This window comes from Python bivittatus, unplaced genomic scaffold, assembly GCF_059951505.1.
Source record: "Python bivittatus isolate LINGU-HERP-01145 unplaced genomic scaffold, Pbiv_v1 ctg000120_np1212, whole genome shotgun sequence".
NCBI classification, from domain to species: domain Eukaryota; kingdom Metazoa; phylum Chordata; class Lepidosauria; order Squamata; family Pythonidae; genus Python; species Python bivittatus.
This window is the reverse complement of record NW_028277037.1, coordinates 8,142,001-8,168,865: the sequence shown is the minus strand read 5'-3', so window position 1 is coordinate 8,168,865 and position 26,865 is coordinate 8,142,001. Positions and strand designations below refer to the sequence as shown.

The 26,865-nt window shown below is 37.2% G+C and overlaps 1 protein-coding gene across 1 annotated transcript in view; it reads left to right on the top strand.

The window, feature by feature from the left end:
• The window catches only part of RELN (reelin), a 320,681-nt gene that overhangs the window by 208,637 nt on the left and 85,179 nt on the right, over nt 1-26,865 (top strand). The window contains exons 20-24 of the mRNA XM_088134961.1: nt 1,199-1,435; nt 11,592-11,784; nt 12,760-12,872; nt 19,627-19,764; nt 20,718-20,904. Coding sequence (XP_087991087.1) covers nt 1,199-1,435; nt 11,592-11,784; nt 12,760-12,872; nt 19,627-19,764; nt 20,718-20,904 — 868 coding nt within the window. The remainder of the gene's footprint in view (nt 1-1,198; nt 1,436-11,591; nt 11,785-12,759; nt 12,873-19,626; nt 19,765-20,717; nt 20,905-26,865) is intronic.

Sequence of the window (26,865 nt, the reverse complement as noted above, 5' to 3'; positions counted from 1 at the left end):
CTGAGCCCAGCCTCTGAGCATGGGCAGAGTGCCAAGGGGCCTGGCCAGGCAGGTGGCACATTGTGTAGCTTAACGCCCCAGCCCCCGCCGGACTCTGCGAAACAGTCACTCAGGCACCTGCTGCCTCTGAGGGCACACAGGGGGCGCCCTGTCCCTCCATCCCACCCACTCTGCCCCCAGGAGTAACTCTGAAGTTTTGCTACTAGACATGGGGCAGGAAAGGGTCTCCCTTTTTGGAAGGCCCTAGGCCAGTGTTTTCCAAACTTGGCCACTTTAAGATGAGTGGACTTCAACTCCCAGAATTCCCCAGCCAGCATGGCTGGCTGGGGAATTCTGGGAGTTGAAGTCCACTCATCTTAAAGTGGCCAAATTTGGACAACACTGGCCTAGGCAAATGCCTACTTTGCCTGTGGTATAATGCACTACTACACAGCAATAAAGCTAAGAACAGTGAGAGAAAGTATCTTAAGAATGTTAACTATAAAATAATAATAAAGAAATCAAAGTATATGTTTGTGGCTACCTGACTTAAAAAGAATGATAAGAATAGTTGAGAATTTATACATATTAAATGTTCTGAACACTGAAAATATTGTCATCGTTCTTTCTTTCTACAAACGGTTTGGTAATTTTTGCTCAGCCTTATTCCAAATTTCATGTAATTATTTTATTTTTAATGCAATACACCCCATGGTAATGTATGCAACATTTTTTTAAAAATTCACCCAGGATAATATAATTGTAAGAAGATCCATAAAAGCTATTCAGATGTAAATAAAGACACAAATTAATTTGAACCAAAAGCATTACATGTTTTCAAATGCAGGAAAAGTAAGCATTTTAATTTCATCCCCCAAAGAAAGCAAAGTTTGCAGCATTTATAAATCTCTCCAGAAGGCACCATTATAGAGAAGGCTTTTGTAATAGCATAAAAATGTTTTTTTTTTCCCCACAATAGCAAAATAATAATAAAATGTAATTCTTCTATTGATCTGTACCTTAATACAAAGACAAAATATTGCAGGAAATATCCTTACAGAAAATTGGGCTCTATGACCTTTAGGGTTTGGAGAGGGTATGTCCTACTGCTGCTAAGTCTTAACTTAAATTTAAATTCCAGATACAATGGATAGTTACAATCAATTTAGTGATTTCTGTACTAGGCAGTTTCCATAAATCTGTTTCTTTGTTTTTAAAGAATAATTTCAGTGGAGTTACCAGAAGATGCAAGACAATTTGGCATTCAATTCCGATGGTGGCAACCATATCATTCTTCTCAAGGCGAAGATGTTTGGGCTATTGATGAAATCATTATGACTTCTGTGCTTTTCAATAGCATTAGCCTAGACTTCACTAACTTGCTGGAAGTTACTCAGTCTCTCGGGTTCTACTTGGGAAATGTTCAACCATACTGTGGCCATGACTGGACACTTTGGTGAGTCATTCTTCTCTTCTGCTCCAGATAACCTTTTTTTTTTCATAGTAAAGATTACATTTCTTTAAATGTTTCCTGGGGTACATAAAGCTCATTGATTGCCATAGAAGTTGCTAGCAAGTAAATAATATGTTTAGGGTAAAGACTGCAAATCTTTTTAAGTGAGGAGCATAATGGCAAGGGTACTAATGAGTGCTGGAGAGGGCTAATTGATTTCTGCAAATGATTCTCTTCCTAGTTGTTCATTAGAATTTTCCCCAGGGTTCAAAGCATGAACAACAGTTGTCTTCAATGACCTGTATGTAATGAGGGGTAAATTTAACACTGCACTGCAGTGTGATGTATACTGGGTGTGTGTTCACATAGTTTCTCTGCTTGCAACATTTTGGAAGTTTCTCCTGAACTGATCACAGATTTAAATTAAAGAATAATTAACTGCTTTGATATCCTTCAGTTACGATAATTAATTCATGCAAATTAAGTTAGACTGATGGGATACAGCACGACACATTTTAAAGCATGATTAATGAAGAATTCTCTGTGTTCTTTATCTGGTTGGTCTAACAGGACCTAATTCCACCCAAACCTAAGCAATTGTAAGGTCTGATGCAATAGGACATTTAAATGCTTATTTAATTCTTTCTTGCTGGTATTAACGGCTTTGAAAATGCTTAATATTGGCTCAGTTGGTTCCTAGCAACGTCCAGGTATAAAACAGTTTCTCACTGGAATTCCAAGTTCAAAAATAATTCTTAAATTGTTGTAGCTGTATTAGTGATGCTAAATTTGCTGTAGTTTAGGATGAACTGAAAACATCTGTCTGTGGTTTTAAACACAACTTTTTTTTAACATGTATGAAATATGTAGCTGAATCCCTTAGGATAGTATTTAATGGATTAATATCATTTTTATATCCTAGTTCTGCTTTTTAGTGCTTCAGGTTGCAAATCCAAGATGCTGATATGCCAAGATTGCCTATAGGGGCTTTTGTCAAATCAAATCAACTGTAGTTATTGACTGTAGCAACATCAATCCGCATTATTGCAACTGCACAGCATTCTGACCCATTTTTTAATGTTAAAACCAAAGAAATATACTACAAAAGCAATACAAACTCTCCAAACCCAACTCTTTCCTGAAAATCTGAGCAATGACAACATGTGTGATGTCATCATGCTATCTTTCACCTAGTTCAGCTGTCAGTCACCCACCCTCTCTGCTTTCAAAAATTGCTTCGTTTGCCTACTATAGAATGATAAAATATATCTCAGTGTGTGTGTGTTGTATTCAGTTTTTAGGTTCCTTGAATATTGTCAATAGATAAATGGATTATGCATTTCTTAACAAGAACCAAATTCCTTCATCAAGGAATACTCAGCAAAGGAGGTATTCATACAGCAAAGGAAGACATCTCAAAGTTGTTTTTAAATGAATTCTTGAATGTTTAAACCTTTTCATTACACCTGTAAGAGCTTTTAAGTAACCCTTTTGAGAAAACATGCATAGGTTACATTTTTTGCTTTATAATTTGGATATGATAAAACCATATTATATTAAATCATATAATAAAGTACAATAAAACAAAAATAAATGACAACAATACAATTATAACAATGGAACAGAGTTATTTGATTACATTGTGCTCTGTTTCACTGACCTTTGAAGTTTTATTGCATAAAGAATTTGTATATAGGCTGAAAACCTATTTCTCATTCACCGCCAGCATTTGCCAAAATGCAGTTGAAAGATGTCTTTATTCAGACATTAAGGAGTCAGGCACAGTAATAACCCTACGCTGAATTTACTAGTTATAAAATAATTTGCTGAGAGAAGCTGCAGTCCCAGTGATTATAGGGGAAGGAGTAAATGTACAATCGTCCCAAAGACCCCAAGAACCAACATTCTGGGCCTTTTATTAACAAGCACATTCTGAACAGCCTGGTGGTTTGACTTTCAGATCAACCCTCAAACTAAAAGGAGTTGACTTAGCTGCAAGAACAACACAAAATGTGTTCTGGTAGTGATAATGAGGCTGTTGAAACAGCATTAACCACTTTAATAAGGACAATGGAAGTACTCACTGCTCATTAAAATGAAACAACGTGGGTCAAATAAAAAGCTTTTAATGCCATCATTTTGCCTCTGGTCACAGCATATGCAGGGTGTGGTTTTGGTTTTGAGGATTTTTTTTTTTAATTAGATGGCAAGATCAAAGGTTTTTTTTCCTTCTGTTTTTCTGTTTCTTTTTACCTGTACAAAAAAGCCAGAAACAGCAGGGCCAATTATTCTGTAGTTCTTGCTGGTGGTTGTTTTTTTCCCCCACCAATGTTGAATTGGCCAGAAAAACCCTGTGGACTCTCAAATGACTGGACTGTACAAGCAGACGTCGGGAGCTTTGTGCCGCGTGAACTACTCCCTTCACTGACCTTCCATTTCTCATGGGAATTGTTTTAACTTATATCAGGTCTGAGCAAATGACTGGTAGTTAAATTAATTATTGTTGGCTTCTCCCAGCTGTGTATCCATTTGCTTCTCATTTTCTAACTCCTGACTTTCCATGAGTGTGTGTTGGGGGAGCACAGAGAGTGTTCTCCTGGGAACCCTCTGAAAATTGCGTTTTCATTAGAAGAACTGTAGTCAATATGCTATAAATCATTTTACACCATGTCATCTTAAACTACATTTTCAGGGGAAAAAGAAAAAAATCCCTGTACGGTAATTATATGGTAGGTTTCTTGTCATAGACCTGAATTAGTACACCAAGATTTCTTTCAACTTCAAGATTTTAGCCCCATCACTTGTAAAAGATTGAATCAATTTTCTTGCTGATAAGATTTCCTTTCCTTTAGCTGTTGGATAGTAGTAAATTAATTTAACTATAAAAGAACTTGTTGCATTAACTACATGCAGTACTTGAGGCTGGTATCTGGAATACACTCAACAAGGGAGGTCACCTTCTAAAGTTAGAGTGGCTGAATTGCACAGTGATGTTATATTTATGGAAGTATGGTTCCATATAATTGTGATGGAGTTATTTCTAATTATTTATATAGAGCAATAGTTACCTTTCTTTAAAATAAACATTCATTGTTGTTCAACAAATGCATTAGAATAAGAAGAGAAAGGGAGAGAAAGAAATTAACCCTCATAGTACCTCCAAGGTCTGCCAACCATGTCACGATCAGTGAATAATTGATTTAATCTCGCTGTTCATCTGTCAGTTGGGGTCTGAAACAGTGTTTGTATAGGACTGTGTTGCTTTGTATCGTACCTTTGTTTTCTTTTCACTTTTGATTCGATGCCTCTTGGTCTTATATGTTAAAGGTACAAAAATACATAAGATGGATTGATCATTATCGTATTCGTAATTAATTATTCTAAGAAGCCAGTGTTTTTATCTCCTCTTTCCCTTCCCTCTCTTTGTGTAAAAACAATGAAAGGGTCTTATGGAATATCTAATGACAAGCAGGCAGTTGGTACTTGTAAATAGGAATTTGATTTAATAATCACAATATTGTACACGTTACTGTATTGTAATTTTATTCTGTATGAACTGTGTGTATATATATATTATATACGTATATATATATACACGCACACACATACATACATACATACACACATAGTTTGACTGTATCTGGTTCAATATTTCCTATGGTTTAATTCACTTTAACTTGATACTACCCTAGTATAATTGCTGCTCTGATCATAAATAGGTGCAGTTCCCTGAATAACTTTTAACATTACATACAAATGTCATCAGCTGTGTATATAGTGTTTATTTCTATAGTGTTTATGTGTGCCTGGTTCAAAAGTATGTACACCTGTACAAGATTCCTTTCCTTAAGTTCCCCTTCATGTTTTATGTACAAATGCACGTAACCAATTATAAACAAGATCATGTACGCTATTACTGTAGTGGTGTTTATCTGTATGGTGCTACCTGTATTTACTTTTAATTATTAATTCAACAGATTAAAAAAAATTAAAATAATTATAACATGAGTTATCATAGTATCACAGGCAAGCAAACTGAGGAAACAGGATTACTTAAATTTCTTTTTGCTGGTTGGGTATTGTAACAGAGACTTGAAAGCTTGTCATAGCTAGTCTCCAGCTTAACTAGCATGATTTATTGGAGTTACTCTTTTTCATGTTTCCCTCCTGCCCTGGACTTAAGAATCTTTCCTGTAACAGTCCTATATCCGCGGGTAATGATCTTTCTTCTTGGGTATGGGGCAAGGAGGACTCCCTAATTACAACCAATGTAGTCCAGGGAATTATAAGCCTTTTCAGAACTAACATTGGAAACTCTCTGGAGCTTGCAAAACTTTCCTATGCCCACTGAGAAGATGTATTCAAATCTTTCAGATATGACAGAAAAAGAATACTTTGGTAAAAAGAGGGAGTTTGCTGCAAAAATGTGGATTCTGCCTGTTATGTTAATATGCTGGATTTGTCTAACACAGTTCATTTGTATCCATATAGTTTACCACTGTACTTAAAAATAGATTGCAAAGTGCAGTAATTGTAAAACTCCTATTACTATGCCTCACCAGCTACAATTATTGGCTGGCACTTACTCTACTATCATTCCCAAGTGGAGCAATTAGTCTACAGCTTGCAGGGGAAGTGATTACTTTGAGAACACCCATGGAAGCTGACTATTTCTGAACATGCACATCATTTAATTAAATGCACAAGTACAAACCTGTTCCCCAAAGAATGTTAATAACAAACCTCCTCTTGATTCATTATTTCTGGAGAGCATTTGATTGCTCTTCCTTGATGATGCAGTCAGTATATTAAGCTACCTTCTGAAGGTCTTCAAATTGATTCCAAGCACATGTTTCTTCAGACAAAAAAGACGTACTAAAATTCTAGCCATGAAACACCAGTAAGTGGGTGCTCTGGAGAATTATTGGAGGAAGACGTGATGGAGACTTAAGGTCTATAATGCAGCTGAATTATACAGCCAATCTCTGCACAACCTATGGAGATGAAGAAGAACGTATGAAGAACTTGCGTTTCAGAAAATCCACTCCTGACTGATACTTATTTTTCTCTTTGCCTAAGTCACTTCCTTTAAAAAAAAAAAATTAAAGAACTGGCTTGTGAAGCAAATTATGTCTTTTCACTTTTATTCTGAATAGAAAATCAATAAAAAATTAGTTGTTTTTCTTCTAGATCTGTAATTACTGCAATAACTTTAATAAGCTAACAGCTCGTTCAGGACTTTGGGTTTCTAATGGCAGCTGCTTAATCTGCTTTTTATTGAAGTTTAAAAATACAAAGATAAAACTACTAGAAACTAAGAAAGCTATAAAAAAGAAAAAGAAAAAGTGCAGAGAGAAGAAAAAGGAGGGAGAGGGAAAAAATAAAGAAAAAAGATATACAGTGGAACCTTGGTTTATGAACTTAATTCTTTCCGTGACTCTGGTCGCACCCCGAATTGGTCGCAACCCGAAGGAAATTTCCCCATAAGGTTCAATGTAATTACCATTAATCCGTTCTGGCGTGGAGGACAGGGAGGCGGCTATTGCTTGGAGGGAGAGTCCCCCTCCCTACGACCATGTGTCACGGGAGGGAAAATGGCCGCGTATCCTGTTCGTACCCCGAGGCGGAGTTCGCAAACCGAGGTAAATTTTTGCGGCCAGAACTGGTCGTAACCCGAAAAGTTTGTTAACAGAGGCGTTCGTAACCCGAGGTACCACTGTATAAAGAAATGACTTCCCCTTCATCAAGACTGGTACAAACAGTTTCAGTAACCTATCACTTTCTATAATATTTCAGTCAAGAATCTCTTCATCTCCTATCTCATCTTTTATCTATTAGCAAATAATAAAGCCTCATCATTCAGTTTTATTCAGCAAAAGTCCATTAAGAGTTATCAGAATTAACAATATGTATATTTTAACCTTAAACAAGTAAATCAATTTCATATTCCTTTACTTTACACAGTGACTTATCATTTTCTCTAAAAATAAAAAAAATCTCTTCCCATATCTTATCTCATATAAACAAATCTTTAAAGCCTCATCATTCAAATTTAATCAAGAAAAATTCCATTAGCAGCTACCAGAAACAACAACATATTGAAAATCTTTAATTCCTTCAACTAATGTTCCACAAATTAATTTCTTATTATTTTCTCTTTGTCTCCCCTCAAAAACGCCTTTGTAAGTTTAACACTTTCCTTCAATTTTAACACCATACCTTATCACTTTCTCTAAAAATAGAACAAAAAAATCTCTTCTTCCCATATCTTATCTGTAAACAAATCTTTAATGCCTTGCCATTCAGTCCTGGTCAAGAAAAACCCATTAAAAGCTACTAGAAAAAAACATATATGTTTTAACCTTGATTGAATAAGCCAACTTTATAATCCTTTGTTTTGCCTTTAACAGTCTTAATGTTTATTCCTTTTTAAGTAGTGTCCCAAAAGCTGATTTCTTTTCATTATCTCTTTATCTTTTCTCAAGAACTCCTTCATAAGTATAATGCATCTCTTTTGTATATCCAAAATAAGAAAGTTGTCCAAGTCGCTCTGCTGAGTTGAAATCCACACATCCAAGTCACTATTATTTGTGTGTCCCTTTTAGCTATTAAAACAGGCAATTTCATTTGTAAGTCCTGTGTAACATCTTTGTCAGTATCATTCTTGCCTGTAGCCTCTCATTTTTAAATCCAAAGCAGCCTGATTCTCAGTTGTATCCTCTGCTATCTCCTTTTTTAAACCCACGTTTATTGTAGCAGACAATCTTAAAAGAAGGTTCTGAGTACTTTGTTGCCAAATATCCTTGAATTCTTCCAGAGTTAAAATTATTTTCTCCATTCTGTATTGGTGGGTCTTCTCCTTTAACTGTAATCTTCAGTTCTTTCTGGTTACCCCTAGTAACCAGCCTTCAAGGTCTCCTCTTACCATGTTTTTCTCTAATCCACATTTCCCATAGAAAGTTTTCTCATACTTAGTTTCAAAATCTTCATATATTTTTTAATAGGTTTTTAAACAAACCACAGGAAGGATTCTTATAATTACCTTCAAAATCTTATTTCCAGTCAATCTGACCCCTTATTCTGTTTATTAACATTTCAAAATCAACGTTCTAATCACTTTTGCTGCTTATTTCTGAATAAAAAAATTGTTCTTTAAGTTCTTAAACTTATATGAAACTTCTTGCACTGAGGATTGAAGGAGTATCATCCAGTGTGATGAAACTTGTCCTTCTGAAGATTCTTAATATTCAAAAAGCCATTTACAAGCCATTTACAAAAGTCGTTAAGAGAGGAAGTTGGTGAACCCAGTGTTCCTTTGAAGGCTCTGAACCATGGCTTGGGCAAAACTGACTCTCCTGTCTCCCAGAGCTCTAAAACCCACTGGAGACCACTGTTTTATGGTCTCATCACGGTGAGCATCTGTATGTAGCACTATGGGTGATTTCAGGTCCTCCCCTTTATCTGGGGAGGAATTTTGAGGGGCCAATTTGTTCTTTGGCTCCTCATTCTGCCATGGTTGTCAGCTCCGCAAAAAAGAGAAGCCGTCTTCAGTGCGCCATTGCTTCCCCAGAAGTCAGCAGCTGTTTAATCTACAATATCAGTTCCCCCATCAGTTTTGGATGTTTTCTTCTAATTTTGGACAGCTCTATAATTTAGTTGGGGATGCAGTGGCGCAGCGGCTTAATGACGCTGAAAGTTGCTGGCCAGAAATGGCTGACGCTTCGGTGGTTCGAGTCCAGCCTTCGCGCTAAACAGGGTGAGCTCCTGTTTCCTCCCCAGCTCCTGTCAACCCAACAGTTCGAAAACTCACGTGAGTAGATAAATGTGTACTCTCACTCCGGTGGGAGGAAAAATGCTGGCGGCGCCTTGCACGGGAGTCGGGAGCAGCTGCCGGTAAGCGCGAAACCGCGCTCGCCCAAAAAAGGGCGCAAAGCAACGGAAACCCCGCCTCCTGCACTCGCCAGCTGGGCTCTGCTCTAGGAAGGAGGCTCTGGCAAACCACTTCCGAAAAACAATTGCCTTGAAAACTGCAAAGGAGTCGTCCAAAGCAGTCACTGCAGAGTCAGTAATGACTGAGCGCAGACAAAAAAATAATAATAATAATTTAGTTGGTCAGTGGATAACGATATTAGCTTTCTCTTCATAAGCCACAGCTTAATAAAAGCTGAAGATGGAAACAGCTTATTGCTTAGGCTTCTATTTCCATTCATCACACGCAGCTTAGTTGTGGGCCAGTTTTGCAGATCCACCAACCTCTGATATTACTGCCCAAACAAGCTGAGACTTTGGATTGAAAATATAAGAAGATAATGATTTCTTTGGATTTACTTCCTCCAATAGTTTAGAAACACAACTTGTTTAATAACGGGGCATGTTTAGTAACAAGAAAAAGGGGATTTTTAAAAAATCTAATTATTTTAGTTGGACTTGAACATCTTAGCTATGGAAGGTGAGGGGAGTGTCTGCACCATAGTTTCAACGTATGTCTTCTGGGGATCCATGCCATTCTGCTTTCTCTCCCCCCCTCCTTTTTCCTACTTTTTTGAGATTTAGTGGGTGAGTTGGTTTGGGGTTTGGATTGTCAATGGAGTTCTTAAAATGTTTGCTTTCTTTTTTAAAATTTTATTTGGTGTTTTATATTTTTGTTTGTACATTTTTATGTCAACATGATTTCAGTCTTATTTAAAAAACAATCCTTTTTACCTTCTTTTTGACCCGTGGAAATATTGGCTATCCTGTATATATGTTTTGTATATTCATGTCTTTTTTTTATAGCTTCCTGGAATGTGGAAGTCCTCAAACATCCTTCCAAGAGAAGATAGGTTTTTAGTAAACTAAATTCAAAATTTGAAATTACTTTTTTGCAAGAAATACATGTTTGTATTCAGCACTTGTGGAAATCAATACTTGAAACCCTGACAGGGGTTCCCCTCCCCTCCCTCTTATAGCAGAGAGAGCCAAGGTGGGGCAATCTTGAGTTTCTTTCTCTCCCCTTCCTATTTTTCTAGGCTTATGTTCATGTTGTTCCAATGGTTGCTGCATGTCTTCTTCAAGGCCATTTCCATACTCCTCTACAGGGGGAGATGATTCCGAAGGGTGAGCACTGCTATAGAAAAAACATACTTCCTAGGTCCTACCAGATTACACTGGTACAAAGAGGGGATCTGGAGCATGTCCAGCCTGGAAGACCATGTTGGGCAGAATGATATAACTGGAGACAAGCAATCGTACAAATTATCTGGTTTCATTTGAGATAAGAAGATGGATGCTAGGAAAAGGTAGCAAGAGAATCAATTCGGTGTTATCAACATGGCATCTTTAGACCTCTTAAAACTGTCTTACCGATCTTTCTCAGAAGATCATAAGGGAGATACAGATGAAAGATTCTGTATATTGGAGAGAAAAGGAGAAGAGATCTAGACTGTTTGCTTTGCATAAGTTGCTATTATAGGCAGATGTTTTCACAAACAATTCTTCAGAATTGCTTCATTGAAAAAGATGAGTTCGCTCATTAAAAAGTATGAGACATGGTGTCTTATATTGTTCTAGACAAGTCTGCATGAAATTAGTGCCTTGGAAGAATAAGGCTTTGATGTATGTTTGTTCATGCATGCTGTGGGGGAAAATGGAGGAAATTGGAAGTTGAAGCTCTAAAAGGAAGAAAGTTCAATGACTGATAGGAAACTTGATTCAAATAATTTGTTCACTGCAGTGCACCATCAGTGATTGGATTCATTCACTGCAGTGTTTCTTATCTGCTGAAACCCTCTCCTTTCAGGATTTTTTCTCTATGAAGGAAGTATGATGGGTAGTTTTTTCAAAATTGAAGAGTTTTTCCACCACTTCACTTCTTAGATTTTCTCTTCTGTCTCCATACCTAACAATAAAAAACCCCACAATACCAAACTAATTATTTTCTTGGGCTATAATTATTGATTGCAATTTGTGATCCTCCATGTGTTCATTACTCCACATGTTTATGAACTTTGATGGAATTTATGTGGACATGCTGGTCTATGACTATAGTAAGTTCTATCTTATTTATTTTCACTATATGTTTGAACTTTCATGCTGTGATGCTAAAACTCACGTTCATGTATAATTGCAGCTTCTCAACTATTTCAAAAATAAATATTTACTTCTTTCCTATTCTTTTCAGTTTTACAGGAGATTCTAAGTTAGCTTCTAGCATGCGCTATGTAGAAACACAATCTATGCAAATTGGAGCATCATATATGATTCAGTTCAACTTGGTGATGGGCTGTGGCCAGCAATACACTCCCCACATGGACAACCAGGTGAAATTGGAATATTCCACTAACCATGGCCTTACTTGGCATCTGGTTCAAGAGGTAAGTCTGATTAAGGGAGATAACTCTTCACATAGAACATTTGTGAAATAATTGTGATTATTAGAAAGATAAATAGATAGACAGACAGACAGACAGCTGGCTTTCATTATGCAATAGTGGAGTGATATAAAAGCTGCATAACCAACATACCACAAATTGGTTTTAAGTCAGAAATAGAAACTAATGGAGGAATTGTGACAATGCTAGAAAGTGATTCAGCCAGAAGTCAACATACACCTATAGGTTCAGCTCAAACATAAGGCTAAATCATGATTATGTGCAGAAGTCTCTTCAAGTTTCTGGTTGTAGAGAATCTTCTTGGATTGTGGTTATAAGCAGAAGATTAGAATTTTTATTTTATTTATTTATTTATCAAACTTATCCCTGCCCATCTCCCCCCAGTGGGGGGGACTGGGCAGCTTACAGCATATTCAAACAATAAATAAATATACAGTTAAAATGTATAAGAAAACACATTTACACAGAGTAAAAATTGAATTTAAAATTTTAAATTTCTTGTTTAATGCTAATTGTTGTTTATTTCTGTCTCCAAAACAAGCACATTATAGTTAGGTTATTTTATATATTTTTAAATAGTTAACTTTTATTGATGGCTTAGAGACACCATAGTCCCCAAACTATCCTGTTACTACTGGGTATTGATATAATTGATCAACATATGTATCACTTTCCCTGTCAAACATTTTTCAGTAATCAGCTTCATTATATTTCCATCAATGAGAAACAGAGTACATTTACTCTGACCCCAAATCCTAGTATCTGAAATATAAAAAGTTTCCAAAGAATACAGAAGTTAGCAATCCCTGCACAAAATAATGTTGCTTCCGTATCTTCTCAAATACTTTATTTGTTGCAGAAACATCAAGTGATTGTATCAGGGAACTAAATAACACTGTAATTCATTGTAATATCTTCCTATGGATCTTCATATACTTGTCTGTGTGTTTGCTTAAGGAATGTCTTCCAAGTATGCCTAGTTGTCAAGAATTTACCCCAGCAAGTATCTACCACTCCAGTGAATATACGAAGTGGAGGAGAATCACAGTCCTTTTACCCCAGAAAACATGGTAATACTGTAACTGCTTAGCTTTATATATGTACATAGAAATATAGGTATGTTCTCCATTTGAGCTTGAATGCATATTTCCTAGTAAACACATTATTTGAAGCTAAAATGGGGGATACCTGGTTTCCTTTTGAACTTGATTATATTTAGAACGTTATAATTACGTCATATTATCCTGTTCCTTTATTTGGCCATTTAGCATTATTATCCTTTGCTTACTTTCATACCAAGTGCATTATAGCACTTGGAATATATCAGTACAGTTCTTCATTTGGTCTCTGTCATACACAGGTATGGGTTTGATTCTAGATCTTCCATTACATTCAATGTAGTTCCATATAATGGCATAGCTGCTTCAGTTGTGGCTCATTACTTCAGCTCTTCCAATGTGTTCCTCATTTTCCTGGATATTTGTTATAGTGTTGTTCTTTGTGTCACATTTCTTCGGTTGGTCCTATGTCCTTGAAGGCCCTCTTTCACAAATGTCAACACAGCAGGTGGAAACCTGCCTTCCTTCATGGACATAGTCCCTGTTCTACCTTGGAGAAGAGCATGTTGTAGACTCTGCTGGACCTTTCCAAAACAAGCTCCATGAAATGGCTCTTCTCATTTAAGAACAATTCTTTGGAGTAGGCATCAAAGACTATCAGTTCTGGGGCAATGGAACCATGTCTCGAAGATTTCACCTCCCATTTTTCAATCTTAGGTACCAATAATGATGCGGATGATAGGAGATGTTTATATCAGGTGATTCCTCTAACTTGATCAAGGTTAACCTTCCTAGTTGCATACAGTTTGGGTGACCAGAATGCAATATTATTGCCATTGGGATAAGTCTCTGGATAAATTTATGTACCCATCCAAGGCTAACTGGCAAAAAAGATGATGATGATGCATGATTTGGACCTCACTTGAAGCCACTGTTTTTTCCCCATCCAGTTCAGTCTTCAACACACGGTTCTCTTATTCCTTCGATACCACTGCATGACTGCCTGAGACTTCTACTAAGGATCTGCAGATTTCCCCAAATAGAGGAGAAATGTTCTCTGGGTGATCATCCATAGGATGAGTGATTTTCAGGTGCTTCTAAAAAATCTTCAGTTGTTTCTAATGCCCCATCCATCTCTTTCTTGATTTGCATATTGGACATCAGGCACTTCATTCAGTATCAGCGATCTTTCAATCTCCCACCGAACAGATGAACAAATGAGAGCAAGTTTGGTGTAGTAGTTAAGGCATCAGGCTAGAAACCTGGAGACCATGAGTTCTAGTCCTGCCTTAGGCACAAAGCCAGCTGGATGACTTTGGGCTAGTTCCTCCCTCTCAGCCCTAGGAAGGAGGCAATGGCAAACCACATCTGAAATCTTGCCAAGAAAACTTCAGGGAGTTGTCCAGCAGTTGTTGGGAGCCAACAATGATTTGACTGCACCAATACATATATATACTGATCAGATGCTGAATGTAGACATAGAGCCACCAGATCAGGTGGCAGAAGATCCAATTTATCAGCTGGTTCAGATTTGGCAGCATTGCCTGACCTGGCTTGCCTGATTAAAATTAACAAAGAGCTCATGAATTAAGCCTTCCCGATTGTCACCTAACTCGAGAAGTGTGCAAAAGAATATAAGGCTTTCTGGCCTTACTAGGTTCTGGCAAAAAATAGGCTTCTGCAGCATATTCCCTTCCATGAACAGCAATCTGCATTTATTCCATGTTGATCTTTCAGGAGATGCTACATTTGGAGAGCCACTCTTTCTTGTTTATGTCCTTGTGCGCACCCAACCTCTTCCAGGGTATAAGCGACATTACCCACGTGTATGAACCACTGACCTCACAATGAAGAAAAACCAGTTACTTACCTGAAACTGTGATTTTTTTGAGTGGTTATTTGGGAATTCTTAATATCTGCCCTCCTTCCCCATTTCCATGTTTTTGATCTTAAACAACCCATCTGTCTCAAAGCTTACCATACCAGTTTCAGAAAGTGAGGTTAGTGATGGGGGGGGTCAAAGGGGAAGGCTCACATACCTCCCCCATAGTTGCATTAGGGACCGTGGCCCCTGCCAAAATTTCTAATATCTGTAGGTTTAGAATGGGACTCTGGAAAAGTGCAGAACCCATATATGAATTCCGGGATAACCACTATAAGAACCACAGTTACAGCTAGGCAATCCATTCATTACTTATTTTTTTCTCTGTACAGTCAGTCATTTAGATGCACCTCTTTTATATATCTTATCCATTTTTTTTTTCTTCAAGGGATGCCATTATATTATGAAAAAAAATGTTGAATATTTTTGGTAGATGAGCAGCGGTTGAAATGTTCTCAGGGTCTTATCAGACATAGCCGTTTCAGCCAGACATTGATGGGGACCAGAATTTAAATTCATCTGGCACTCCCCCCCTTTTTCCTTTATTGTGTGAAGGACTAAACAAATTAACCAAAGAAATCTGACATTTATGTGAATGGATTCTGTGGCCTTGAAAGGTCTTGCAGATTTAGGGAGATCCCATCTTTAAATAATGCATGTGCTTCCCAGGGGATCCAAATACTTCTCCATCCTCTTTTCCCTGCATCCCAACAGTTCAGGTAGGTGATGTCCTTGGCACGAACCATCATGAATATCTTGTTGGTTTTTCAGCAACACAGGTACTTGCAGGGCATCTGAATCTACCAGCTTTTAGACTGTCCTTTTTATTACCAGACCAGAGTTTGAAAAGAAAATACATTAGAAAATATATGGCACTGGTAACTTGTACTAGAAGTATCAGCCAGATGCACCTGTTTTCTGGACTTTATTGTACATGACTTATATGTTTCTAATGCTGATGAAAATTAATTTCACTTTTATGGAAGGCATTAACATAAGAACTGGCTTAATGAGATGCAAACAGCTGCCAGTTGCTGCCTTCATAAACAAATCAACACCTAATGACTGAGCTGCAGGATAATTGGATAAATGTAATTAACAGTTACTCAGAAGGTAGAAAACATAATTTCATTGGCCCTTGGTCCTTTGGCTTCCTTAATAATGTACAAAAAAGATAACATTACTCTAAATTTATTGAGAAAACATAGCTTGTACTTTGCTTGAAGTGAATTCTATTTGATGTACTTAAAAACTGGAATAATTTAAGACTCTGTAGTGATAAAAGTATGAGCAAAGTATGAATTTGACATTGACTTGATTCAGTATGAAGTGAAGTAAGAAAACCAAAAGGATATTCTAGTTGAGAAAAACAGTTTTCACCATGTAAAATGTAAAACATTTTTTTTTAACATTATGAAATGTGACATATATTATTGTAATTCATGTTTGAATGGAATTTTGATATTGCCACACAGGCTTGTTCTATGGTAATTGCATAAGCAACATAATTGTATCATTAACAGTGCAGATGGTAATTTTTCATTTTTAGTTTCTTAATAAATATGACCAGGTAGGTTAACATTTTTCAAGTATTGTATAATATAGTCATCATTGTATGCTGATTTCATCTGATGGTACCATATAGCTCTGAAAACATGAGGGAAAGACAAAACTTCAGAAATACTGCTAGTGCTCATAGCATGGTGTTGTTTCTCAAAATTCACTGGCATTGATTTTGGAATGTATCTCTCCAATTGTATTATCTCAAACCCTGTGATAATTTTTCATGAAAATGCTGAACGTACTTTCCTTAGGTTTCTGTAAATAAGTACTCAGCTGATTTGCTTGCCTTCATATATACACTGCGTTGTCACATTTAAAAAACTTGAAACCACTGAAAAAATACTTGAATAATAAAGAACTGGGTGTTTCTTATCACTTGATAAAAAAGTGAACAGGATCTACAACTTCTGGTCATTTGGATATGAACCTTTCTTAATGTTTATTTCACTTGGATATTCATCTATGTATGTTCCAAATTTTTTTGAGATGTACTAGGTAAATTAGGGGTGCATCTTCTCCTCACATTTTTTTGGTGTTGGAATAGCTAAAATAATTCACCTACCTCTGGAACACCAATAATTTAACATAGATAGGTTGGTTAGATAAAGAGAAGACAAGCTGTTTGACATACTTCCCTCTATATTTCACAAACTGTATTTTATCAGAGATACGTATATATCCATCATATTGTTTCCTTTTGGGTAAGCAGTATTCTGCAAAAAAGAATAATGCATAGTAAGCAAAAGCCATTAAAGGCAGGAGATAAGAGAAAAATAATTAAATCTAGTTTACATCAACACCATGGAAGGAGAGAGTGCTTTGTATACCATCTTGGGCTCCATGAGGAAAGGTGGAATATAAATTCAATAACAAATAAATATATAAATACATAAATAGACCTCTCCATACCTTTCTCTGCTTCCATCATGTCTGCATACTAACATATTTATTGTCTTTTGTTTTGTAAGCTTCTCACTTCTCTCTTTTTGAAGATAATGTCAACTCCATCTAACTACAAGTCGCTTGACCTTTGTCTTCCTCTCAGTCCGTTTATACTTCCTTCATCTATTTGTTTGGCAACCTGATTTTCATTCATTCTGTCTATATAAACAAACCATCTCAATTATTTTCATTCATATTGGTCACTCAGCTTCAATCCACATTCATTGAGCATCATTCATTCTTGACCTTGTCTCTTCTTCTTTTACCATGCACATTTCTTAAAGAACCTATTGCTACTGCATTCAACTTACCTTTATGTTTCTCCTGACATACCTCACTCTCATTTCCATGAAACGAAGTGGGCAGAATCATGTAATTCTGTTCCTGAATGGGAAATCTCCCATATGCCCAGTTTTCTGCTTCAGTTCTGATCTACTGAAGGGACTTCTTATTCTATATCCAGGAATGATTGAACTAAGCTAAGTCACAAATCAAGCCCACCATTGTTCTTATGCAGATGTTGATATTTCTCTTCAGCAATTCTTTGTAAATCTCTCTATAGCATAGAACCATTCTAGAGTCAGCAATTCCGCAGGGTCAAAAAGGAATCCAGGAGTAGTTCTATGCTATAGAGAGATCTACACATTTCTGTCTGTGCCACAGATTGATCATCTATAGCCTGCAGGGTCTACATCTTATATTTGCCACTGAAAACCTTGTAGAAATTGTAGAACAGATTCATAATATTTTCGCTTGGAAAGATTTTCCAAAGACACAAAATAAAAAAATCACCAGGATAATCTCTGTTGATATATTGTGACTTTGAATTAACACATTTTCTCAAATTACTACTTTTTAAAAAAAATGTTAACCTGTTCGTTTAAACAAAAACAAATCAAGCTGAGGAACAATTAAACAATATGAAGTACTTTTCTTGGAGTTCAAAATGAAAAACAGACTGCATTTAATACACAAACACTGTTATATGTTTCTCACTGGATTTGAAATGATACAGTTTGTGGTTATTCTCTTTTAGCCTCAAGTTGTAAATTCAGCTCGTTCACTGAGCTGTGCCTCTCCTTTGGAGTACTGCAGTGACTTCTGAAAATGCTACTGTAAAGCTATAAAAGACCTCTAAGATAGGAATCAATGATCCATTATCTTCAGATCATTGACAATATAAATACTAGAAGTTTCTGATCTGTTGAGTCTATATGTAGTTAGGGATTCCTTCACATATGAGTAACCAATGCAATCGACTAGAATTAGTCATTTATAACCATTATGAGCAACTCTGATACACTCCATGCTCCATGGAATGTTAAATCTAGATAACTAACCCTACACATTAACTCTGCATCTATAAGGATGCTTTGAACATTTTCTCCTGAAAAACAGTAGCTGAATATTGATTAGAAAATGCCATGGAAAGTGAAAAGTTCATTCTAATTTATTTTTCCATTTTAAAGCTTGGGGCAATAAAGCTGGTCTAGAATAATTCAACAGTTGGAAGCTAACGAAGCAACATTATTCACAAGTGAATACTTTAGTTTTCCAAATGATGGTCATTGAGAATTTCTGAGGATATGTATTCAAGCTTATTTTCCTGGACTGGTTTCCTTAACGTCCTAAACTGTCCTTTTTGTCTGACTGGCTAAAGAGCAGCAAAAATGGCTTTTTCTACATATTTAACATTCAACTTTGATGTACTTGAATGACAATACAAGTAAATCTGGTTATTTGGGATTAATTTTTGAAAAAGGATGCAATTTTGTGAGACCATCATAGAACTCCATAAAAGTATACAAGATTCTTCCTTTGGTAAGGGTTTTCTTACCAAATCTTGTACATTATAGAGCATTATAGAGCCAAAATGCTGTTCAAATTTCTATTTGCCAAATGTGTGTGCCTTTGATTATTAATTACTAATAAAGCATCACTGATAAAAGTAGAGTCTGACTCAATCTTCACTGAGTTTAAAAGTGTTTAGGAAAGTATAAAACAATAATAAGGGTAAAATCCCTTAATGAGTTGATTGTAGTAACGTTTATTGTGACATTTCAGAATTCATCCTCAAATACTTAATGAAAGGCATTTGATACACCAGTGTAAATATTATTTTAAAAAATTAATTTAGAGTCAAGAAAATGTTAAGAGAATGGAGCCTTCTTGCAACGCTACTGAATTACATGAACACGTGCAACTAATTCTATTGCTTTAATTTAGAAATTAAGTTTATCTGTGATTCTCTCTGGAGTTCTGCTGGGAATATTCTAAGCTGAATGTCAATTTGTATCATTATGACTAGAAAACTTCTCTTTTGTCTTGCAGATTTATGCACACTTTTAGTGACCCCACAATTTTTACTCTTCTTTCAAGGTCCAGTGCAACACGTTTCCGCTGGAGCCAGTGCTATTACACTGCTCAAGATGAGTGGGCACTAGACAACATCTACATAGGACAACAGTGTCCAAACATGTGCAATGGGCATGGCTGGTGTGATCATGGCATATGCAGGTATCCCATGTTTGTTTGCTGTTAGAGAGGAAGACTTTGCAAGTGCTTGTTTCAAAAAATAGAGGTCCGAAGGAACCATTTTTGAAGTTAATTTATACTAGGTATCTTATCTCTCTGATGCTGTTTTAAATTCAGACAATCAGCTGCGGTGAATCTTGGAATGATAGAAAAGGGCAAGGGTGCCCTTGCTTTCCTTGACCCCTGCTGCTGATGTCCTTAGCATTTTTCCCACTGCCCCCAACCATGAACAAAACAAGGAATAAAACAGGCCTGTTTTGTTCCTTGCATGGACCAGCCTCTCCCCACCCCCAATATAGGTGTTGGGTACAAACCACCACCCTAAACCAGCTGTGGATCGATTTGTCCATGACATTTTTGCACATGTTAAGCAAAAGTAATATTTAATTGCTAAGTTATACCTATGGTTCCATAGTTTATAGTATAAAGAGATCAGTATAGTATTGTAGCAGGACTGTGATGTGAAAATAATTACGTATTCAACACAACATGATTATGTGATGCTTTAATGGGAAAGTATGACCAAGTTATATTGACCAAATATAAGAAATCTTCCCTCCAGAGTTGCCATCACTGCGGCACCAGACATACTTTTGCCAGGACTGTTCCTCTCTACATGTAATTTTGAAGTATACTCAGATTTGTACCTCTTCAGTCTGTTTCAGTATTATATTACTGGATTCTTTATGAAAAACATACCTAAGAAAATCTTAGTTTGCCATAAGTAGCCTGTAGATTACAATGTGCCTAGTACACTAAATGAGATTTAGATTGTAGGAGAACAAATCTGCTCACACTTTGCTTACCTCATATGGTGTGACGAGCCATCTAACTCTGTATATTATACATGTTCATATCAAAAGTTACTTGCATATTTATTTGTTCATGCCGTAGATACTTGCACGTGCATACAATGTATTTGTTCTTCTCTGCAGATGTGATTCTGGATATCAAGGTACTGAATGTCATCCTGAAAATAATCTACCTTCAACTATCATGTCTGATTTTGAGAGTCTGAACACTTTGGAAACCGAATGGCAGGAAGTGATTGGCGGAGAGATTGTAAAACCAGAACAAGGCTGTGGAGTCATCTCATCTGGATCCTCTCTTTATTTCAACAAGGTATATCCATATATCCATTGAATATAATGCAATTAAAAAGAAAGGTAGCAGTGTGAAATAGATGGTAGATAGAATACACACAGAGAACATTCTTGCATGGTCTACCTTTGAAAAATGGGAACTCGCATTTAGCATATATTAACAAGTATGACATGCTTCATCTGTATTAAGTGATCCTGTGTGTACATTCATCACTAAACCATAACCTAGTATCCAGAATCTTCTGAATGGGCTGTATTAAAAAAATGTAGGTAAATAAAAGTATATGAATGCCTTGCTGAATCACATCAAGGTCAACAACTTTAGGAATCTGTGCAACAATCCCAAAAATTAAGTTGTCCACACATATTAGAGATCAATCATTATCTACTTCATCTCAACCTGTCTGATCCTATCCTATCCCACCTCAGCCTAAGCTATTCTTGACACTCACTCACACAGACACATATATAAAATAACATGATCATTGTTACTTCAGTTAACAAAGTTTCATTGCCTTAATTTAAGATTTGTGTTGAATAGATACTGAATAAATAAAAGGCAAACAGCAAGCTACTCAGAGGATTGTAGAATGGGAAAGGAATGGGTTTAATAATAAAGTACCAGAAAGCTGAAATTTGAATAAGAATTATGTTACAACAAAGGAATGGCCTGAATCTATTTAAAGTGGGGTGCATGCAAAGAGAATTTTAACTGAGATTGTGGTCAACATTTTGAACTTAAGGCCATGGATTTGGAAGCCTAGTCAGACCTGGTTGCCATACCCAAAAATGTGTTCTTGGGTAGTCATTCATCTTTTTTCAAGCTGGCTAGATATCTAAGCCAAATAATGGTTCCCAAATTCAGAAGAGCCCTTATTCTAGCAAGATTTAATGTCCTCCCAACAGATGTTCTTGAGGGGTAATTATGGGGTATCCCATTGGAACAAAGACTTTGCCCCGGTGGTGAAGGAGTTGCTGAAACATTAATCCAAATTTTGTTACATTGCTCCCATCATAAAGATGCCCGGCTGCAGCTAATATCTCCCCACCTAGTCAGATCTCCAGGCCACCAGAATCCGTTTGATTTACAGTTGCTGCTATCTAAGCAATGGGATTTCATTTATCTTAACGTGGACCAGTTTTGTTTTACTATTTGTAAAATACGTCACATCTTGACCACACCAATTTTATAATTACTGGGTCTTACTGTGCTTTTTTCTTTCTGTCTCACCCTTTGTTTCTGAGCTGGTCCATAACTGTAAGAAAGTATCTGCCTATCATTTTGAACTTAGAAGAATTCCCAGTCTGTCTGAATTTGATAAGCAGCAAAGAAAATCCCAAGATAAAATTTGGGGTGGTGTTTATTTTCCCTTTTTGGAGGTACATGAGTTACAGAATAATCCCCTGCATAGGTCAAAATAAAACCTTTAGGCTGTGGTCGGATGTTAACTGTTTTGGGGTGACTAATGAGGACAGAAGACGAGCAAGTAGGTCAACGTATGTGCCTACTGGTATCTCTGCACCAGTAGAAAACAGTAGTAGGAGTGATTACTAAGTCTATACTACTTGCCTAAATTTTGTTCTTCGCTGGATAACTATTTGTCCTCTTTCACCAGTCTTTTGCTGCTCGCTTCTCTGCTTCCAGCAGACAGACTGATAATGCCTTCTTAAGCAGCTTTGTGGCAGTAAAGTAGCCTCATTATTTCAGCTTGCTCAGATCTTTTCTACAGTGGAGGCAGATGGAATAATTAGCCACCTCAAAGTCATCCCATGCTGTGTTCTTCCTGTTCTATACCAACCCAAATTCATTGTCTAAAGCAACCACAATAAAAACAGGAAATATCAAGGGGTCCCCCAGTAACTTTTAAGTTAAATTCTGTGCTCTGCCAAAATCTTCAGTTTACCTCTTAGCAGTAATTTAAGAGCACCAGTGGTGAGATGTTCAAAATTACAACAGGAGCTCCTGACTGGCAGATAGGGAGCATATTGTGAAAGGTCTATTCAGGAGAAGAAGATAAAAAAGACCCAACTTTGACCAATAAACCAGCAAAGGATCAGAAAGAGGAGAAAGTTGAAGCTGTTGATATAAATATCTAGTTTTCTCATAATGTTTGCAGGGTTTACAGCTCCCATGTTGCTCCTTGTTCCCTGTCTTGGTATCCAGAAGGCTCACTGACCTCTGTCAATCAGCTGTTACATCACACATCACCCAAGACTTCTCTGGAATCCTGGAGTCTAGCAAGAAATTCTCTTCTGCCTCTTCTTCTGCTTAGAGTTGCTATTGGACAGTCCTGTTGCCTCCTCTTTAAAAAGATAAATTTCTTCAGGATAAACACCTAAATAAAATCTAGATTCAGGCTTTATTCATATCTGATGTACGTACCAACAAATTTAAATGCAGCTTTTGGAAGCTTCATAGCCATAAATCATTTTTTTCTCACTCGAATGTGAATTCTTCCTTATAATCACCCAGGTTGCAAATGAATGTCTAAATTTGTGAATTATGATTTGTGGGCAACTACTGCATCTTTACTTGACCTGCAGACCATTTACATCTTTTAAACTTAATTTTTGTGGCTGAAATTTGTAGCTCAGTATAACTCCACTCCAGCATCTACTCCAGTCCATTGTTTCTTTCATTTTTCTTTTTTTCTCAGACAGTCCATTTTCATTTGCAACTTCCTAATATATTGAGCTTCTGGGAAGAGCATATGGTAGGTGAGGAAGAGAATTTGAGTGTGCCTAGTGGGTAGAAGAAAAAATAAGTGCAGGTTGTGGCTGGTGAGACAGAGGCAAAGTTGGGAGAGCGAATGGTAGAGAATGGTAGAGAAAGTCTGAGCGTGTGCACTGGTTGTAAGTAAGGTTGAGAGCCAGCATGGTGTAGTGATTAAGGTATTGGATTGGCACTGGGGAGACCCAAATTCTAGTCTACCCTCAGCCATCAAAGCTCACTACGTGACTTTGGGGCCAATTGCTGTCCTTTCACTCAACCTCAACTCAATCCTATTTCACAGGATTTTTCTTGTGAGCAAAAATGGGAAGAGAGAACATTATGTATACCACCTTAAGCTCCTGAAGGAAAGATGTGATATAAATCTAACAAATAAGTAAATAAATATGATAGTTGGGAGAGATTATGGATCTGTAGCACATGCTAAAGTTGAGAGCACAGGCAGAAGAGGAAGAGAAATGGAGGTACTTGGAAGAAAGATAATGGGAGAGGGAAAACTCAGGAACAGTGGGCAGAAAGCACCTTACTCAGTGCCCACTCCTCACCATTATTCTTCCTGATGTGAATTTCCCAGATGTAGTTTTTAAAACTAACCCCTCCCTCCCTCCCTCCCTCCCTTCCTTCCTTCCTCTTCTTAATATAATTATTTTCTGCATGCAACTTTCAAAATCATATGTTCCTCTTAAGAATCTTCTGGGCCATGGGTAGAGTCCATTTTTCCAGTATGCTCTCACAGAAATCCATAGGATGTTTCTTCTACACATTTAACTGTTCCCAAGCTCATTTTCAGTGCTTCTTTTTTTTTGCTAATATCCATCCATCCATCCATCTAAAATTCTGGCATTCTATATTTCTTAAATGAGAGAAGATAGCTTTCCTTTAGGGATGTCTCACAATTCTATCCTGTATGGGGTCTACTAAGAAGTTACTGTCATTTAAATCATTGGGATTATAAGCTGCAAGAGGATGTTCAAATGAAAAGCATGCAGTCTTGAGCGAGGGGGACATTGACTGCATTTGGTTCTTGTGAGGACTGCTAGGCATGGAAGACAAGATGAAGTGCTCATGGTCTTATATAAAATGCAAAAATGCAAGAACACAAACCAGTCTTACATGGATACCTACAGCCCTCTCACTCAGATACATAGGCATACATGGACTTTATCCCAATTATACGTCTCCTTCAATAGACCACATAGTTTTAACTGGGAAACTGTCAGCATTTTAGAGCAAGTTAAATCCAAAAATGCAAGGGAATTTTTGGAAGCCTGGTATTCAGACAAGGCAGCAATCAACAGACACACAGAGATAAACAGCATCTACACACTATTCAAAAGAGACAATAGAAAAGAAAACAAAAGACCAGAACATCTCCTCACCAGCAGTCATCCCCCAGATAAGCAGAGATTAACACCAAGATTACCACCAGACATACAATCAAACAGTGAACAATACCCTAATCAAGGAACTACCAGAGGAGCAAAACAAAACCCCCACCCCCACCAATGCTGGCAGGGCATGCCTCAGTATATAAACAGAGAGCAAACCCCATCCCATTCTAGCACTGAAGATGTTACCTAGCCAGGTAATGAAACATTTGCAAGAAAAGAACCAAACGCAGAGAACCCCAAGGACTCCACAGTTCAACCCTGAGCTACACATATTTGTCTCTATTGGTACAACCTAGTCATCAAGAGAGCTGAAAGAGAAGGGTGTGGTATGGAGAAAGGAAGCAGGACATTTCATATAGAGCATGAAGTTTGGGGGAGAAGAAAGAAGAGGCTCAGTCAGAGAAGAAGGAAATAGGAGTGGCTTCAAGGAGAAAATGTGGCAGCTGGACAACTACTTATGAGAACATGCAGATGGGGAGGTGATAATGCCAACAGATGGCTGTGGCTTAAATGTAGACTGATCAGTCATTGCTTGGATGGGTGGCGCAGAGAACCTGATGAGGCTTAGAAAGAAAAGAGTATTTCAAAAATATAACTAACAGAAGTAGATGCTTCAGCGTCCCATTTATTTGGGAAAAAACCAGTCCTTCAGTCTGCTCTCTGGGAAGAAGAGGTTCAAACAACTCACAATTCATTCACCCTGCCTGAATGAATTCACTCATAAAGGAGAGTGGGAGTGCTGCTTTTACAGTTTCCAAGGTTCTGTATTCTAACGCCTTGTCTCTTGACATTCAGCATCATGAAAGAAACTGTCTGTGAGTTTTGCTCCCCTTGTGCTCTGCTTCAGGGGCTCGAAAGGCAGACAGAAAGCCACTGCTGTCTCTGCAAGCTCGCAACAGATGTCAGAGATTGATTTTGTTGCTCTAGTGTTCGATGATGTACAAAGTCCAGGGGGAGAACAATTGCCGTTAATCCTCAGTGGCCCCTTGGATGAGTTGGAGGCTGCTCCTTAATCTGCAAGGTCCAGGTGTTAGGCTTCTCTTGTTGAAAGCTTCACTCACTGTCACTAACCCTGACAACAGCCTTACCGCAACGTTTTTAATCAAAGACTATTTTTTACACGCAGCTGCCTTAGGAATAGTAAAAAAAAGATAATTTAAAAAATGTGCGAGAAATGTATGTTTCAATCTTAATGATTGCAACCTCTCATTTCAGGATCCAGTTCTAGATTGTATTGACCCAATTTATTTTATGTGCTTGTAGAGTTCTTTGCAGAATATTGCTTTTTTAATTAGTCTCCCCCCTTTTCCTTTGTGATTTCTATAACTGAAGGCTTTTTAAAAAATTAAATTTAATGATGTACTGAATCATCCCACTGGTGGAGTAGATTTTGTGTTTTATGCTTTGGCAGTGACAACAAATCTATCTGGAATTGTATTTCTGCTCTTTATGTGGGGATCAGGATACCTGCATTATCTTAGGGAATGCAGACTGCTTGAACCCAGAGCCAGAATGTCATGTTTTCTAATATATGGATCACCCTATCAAAGGCCAGATTTCTTCACTAAAAGGGAAGGTGGAGTAAGAAAGACATTGTATAGCCTTTGATGAAGGAATATTAATTAATATTGATATTAAGGCATCAGGCTAAAAACCAGGAGACGGTGAGTTCTAGTCCCACCTTAGGCATGGAAGCCAGCTGGGTGACCTTGGACCAGTCCCTCTCTCTCAGCCCAACCCACCTCACATGGTTGTTGTTGTGGAGAAAATAGGAGGAGGAAGAAGTATTAGGTATGTTCATCGCCTTGAGTTATTTATAAAAAATAGTAAAGGTGGGATAAAAAAATATACTATATAC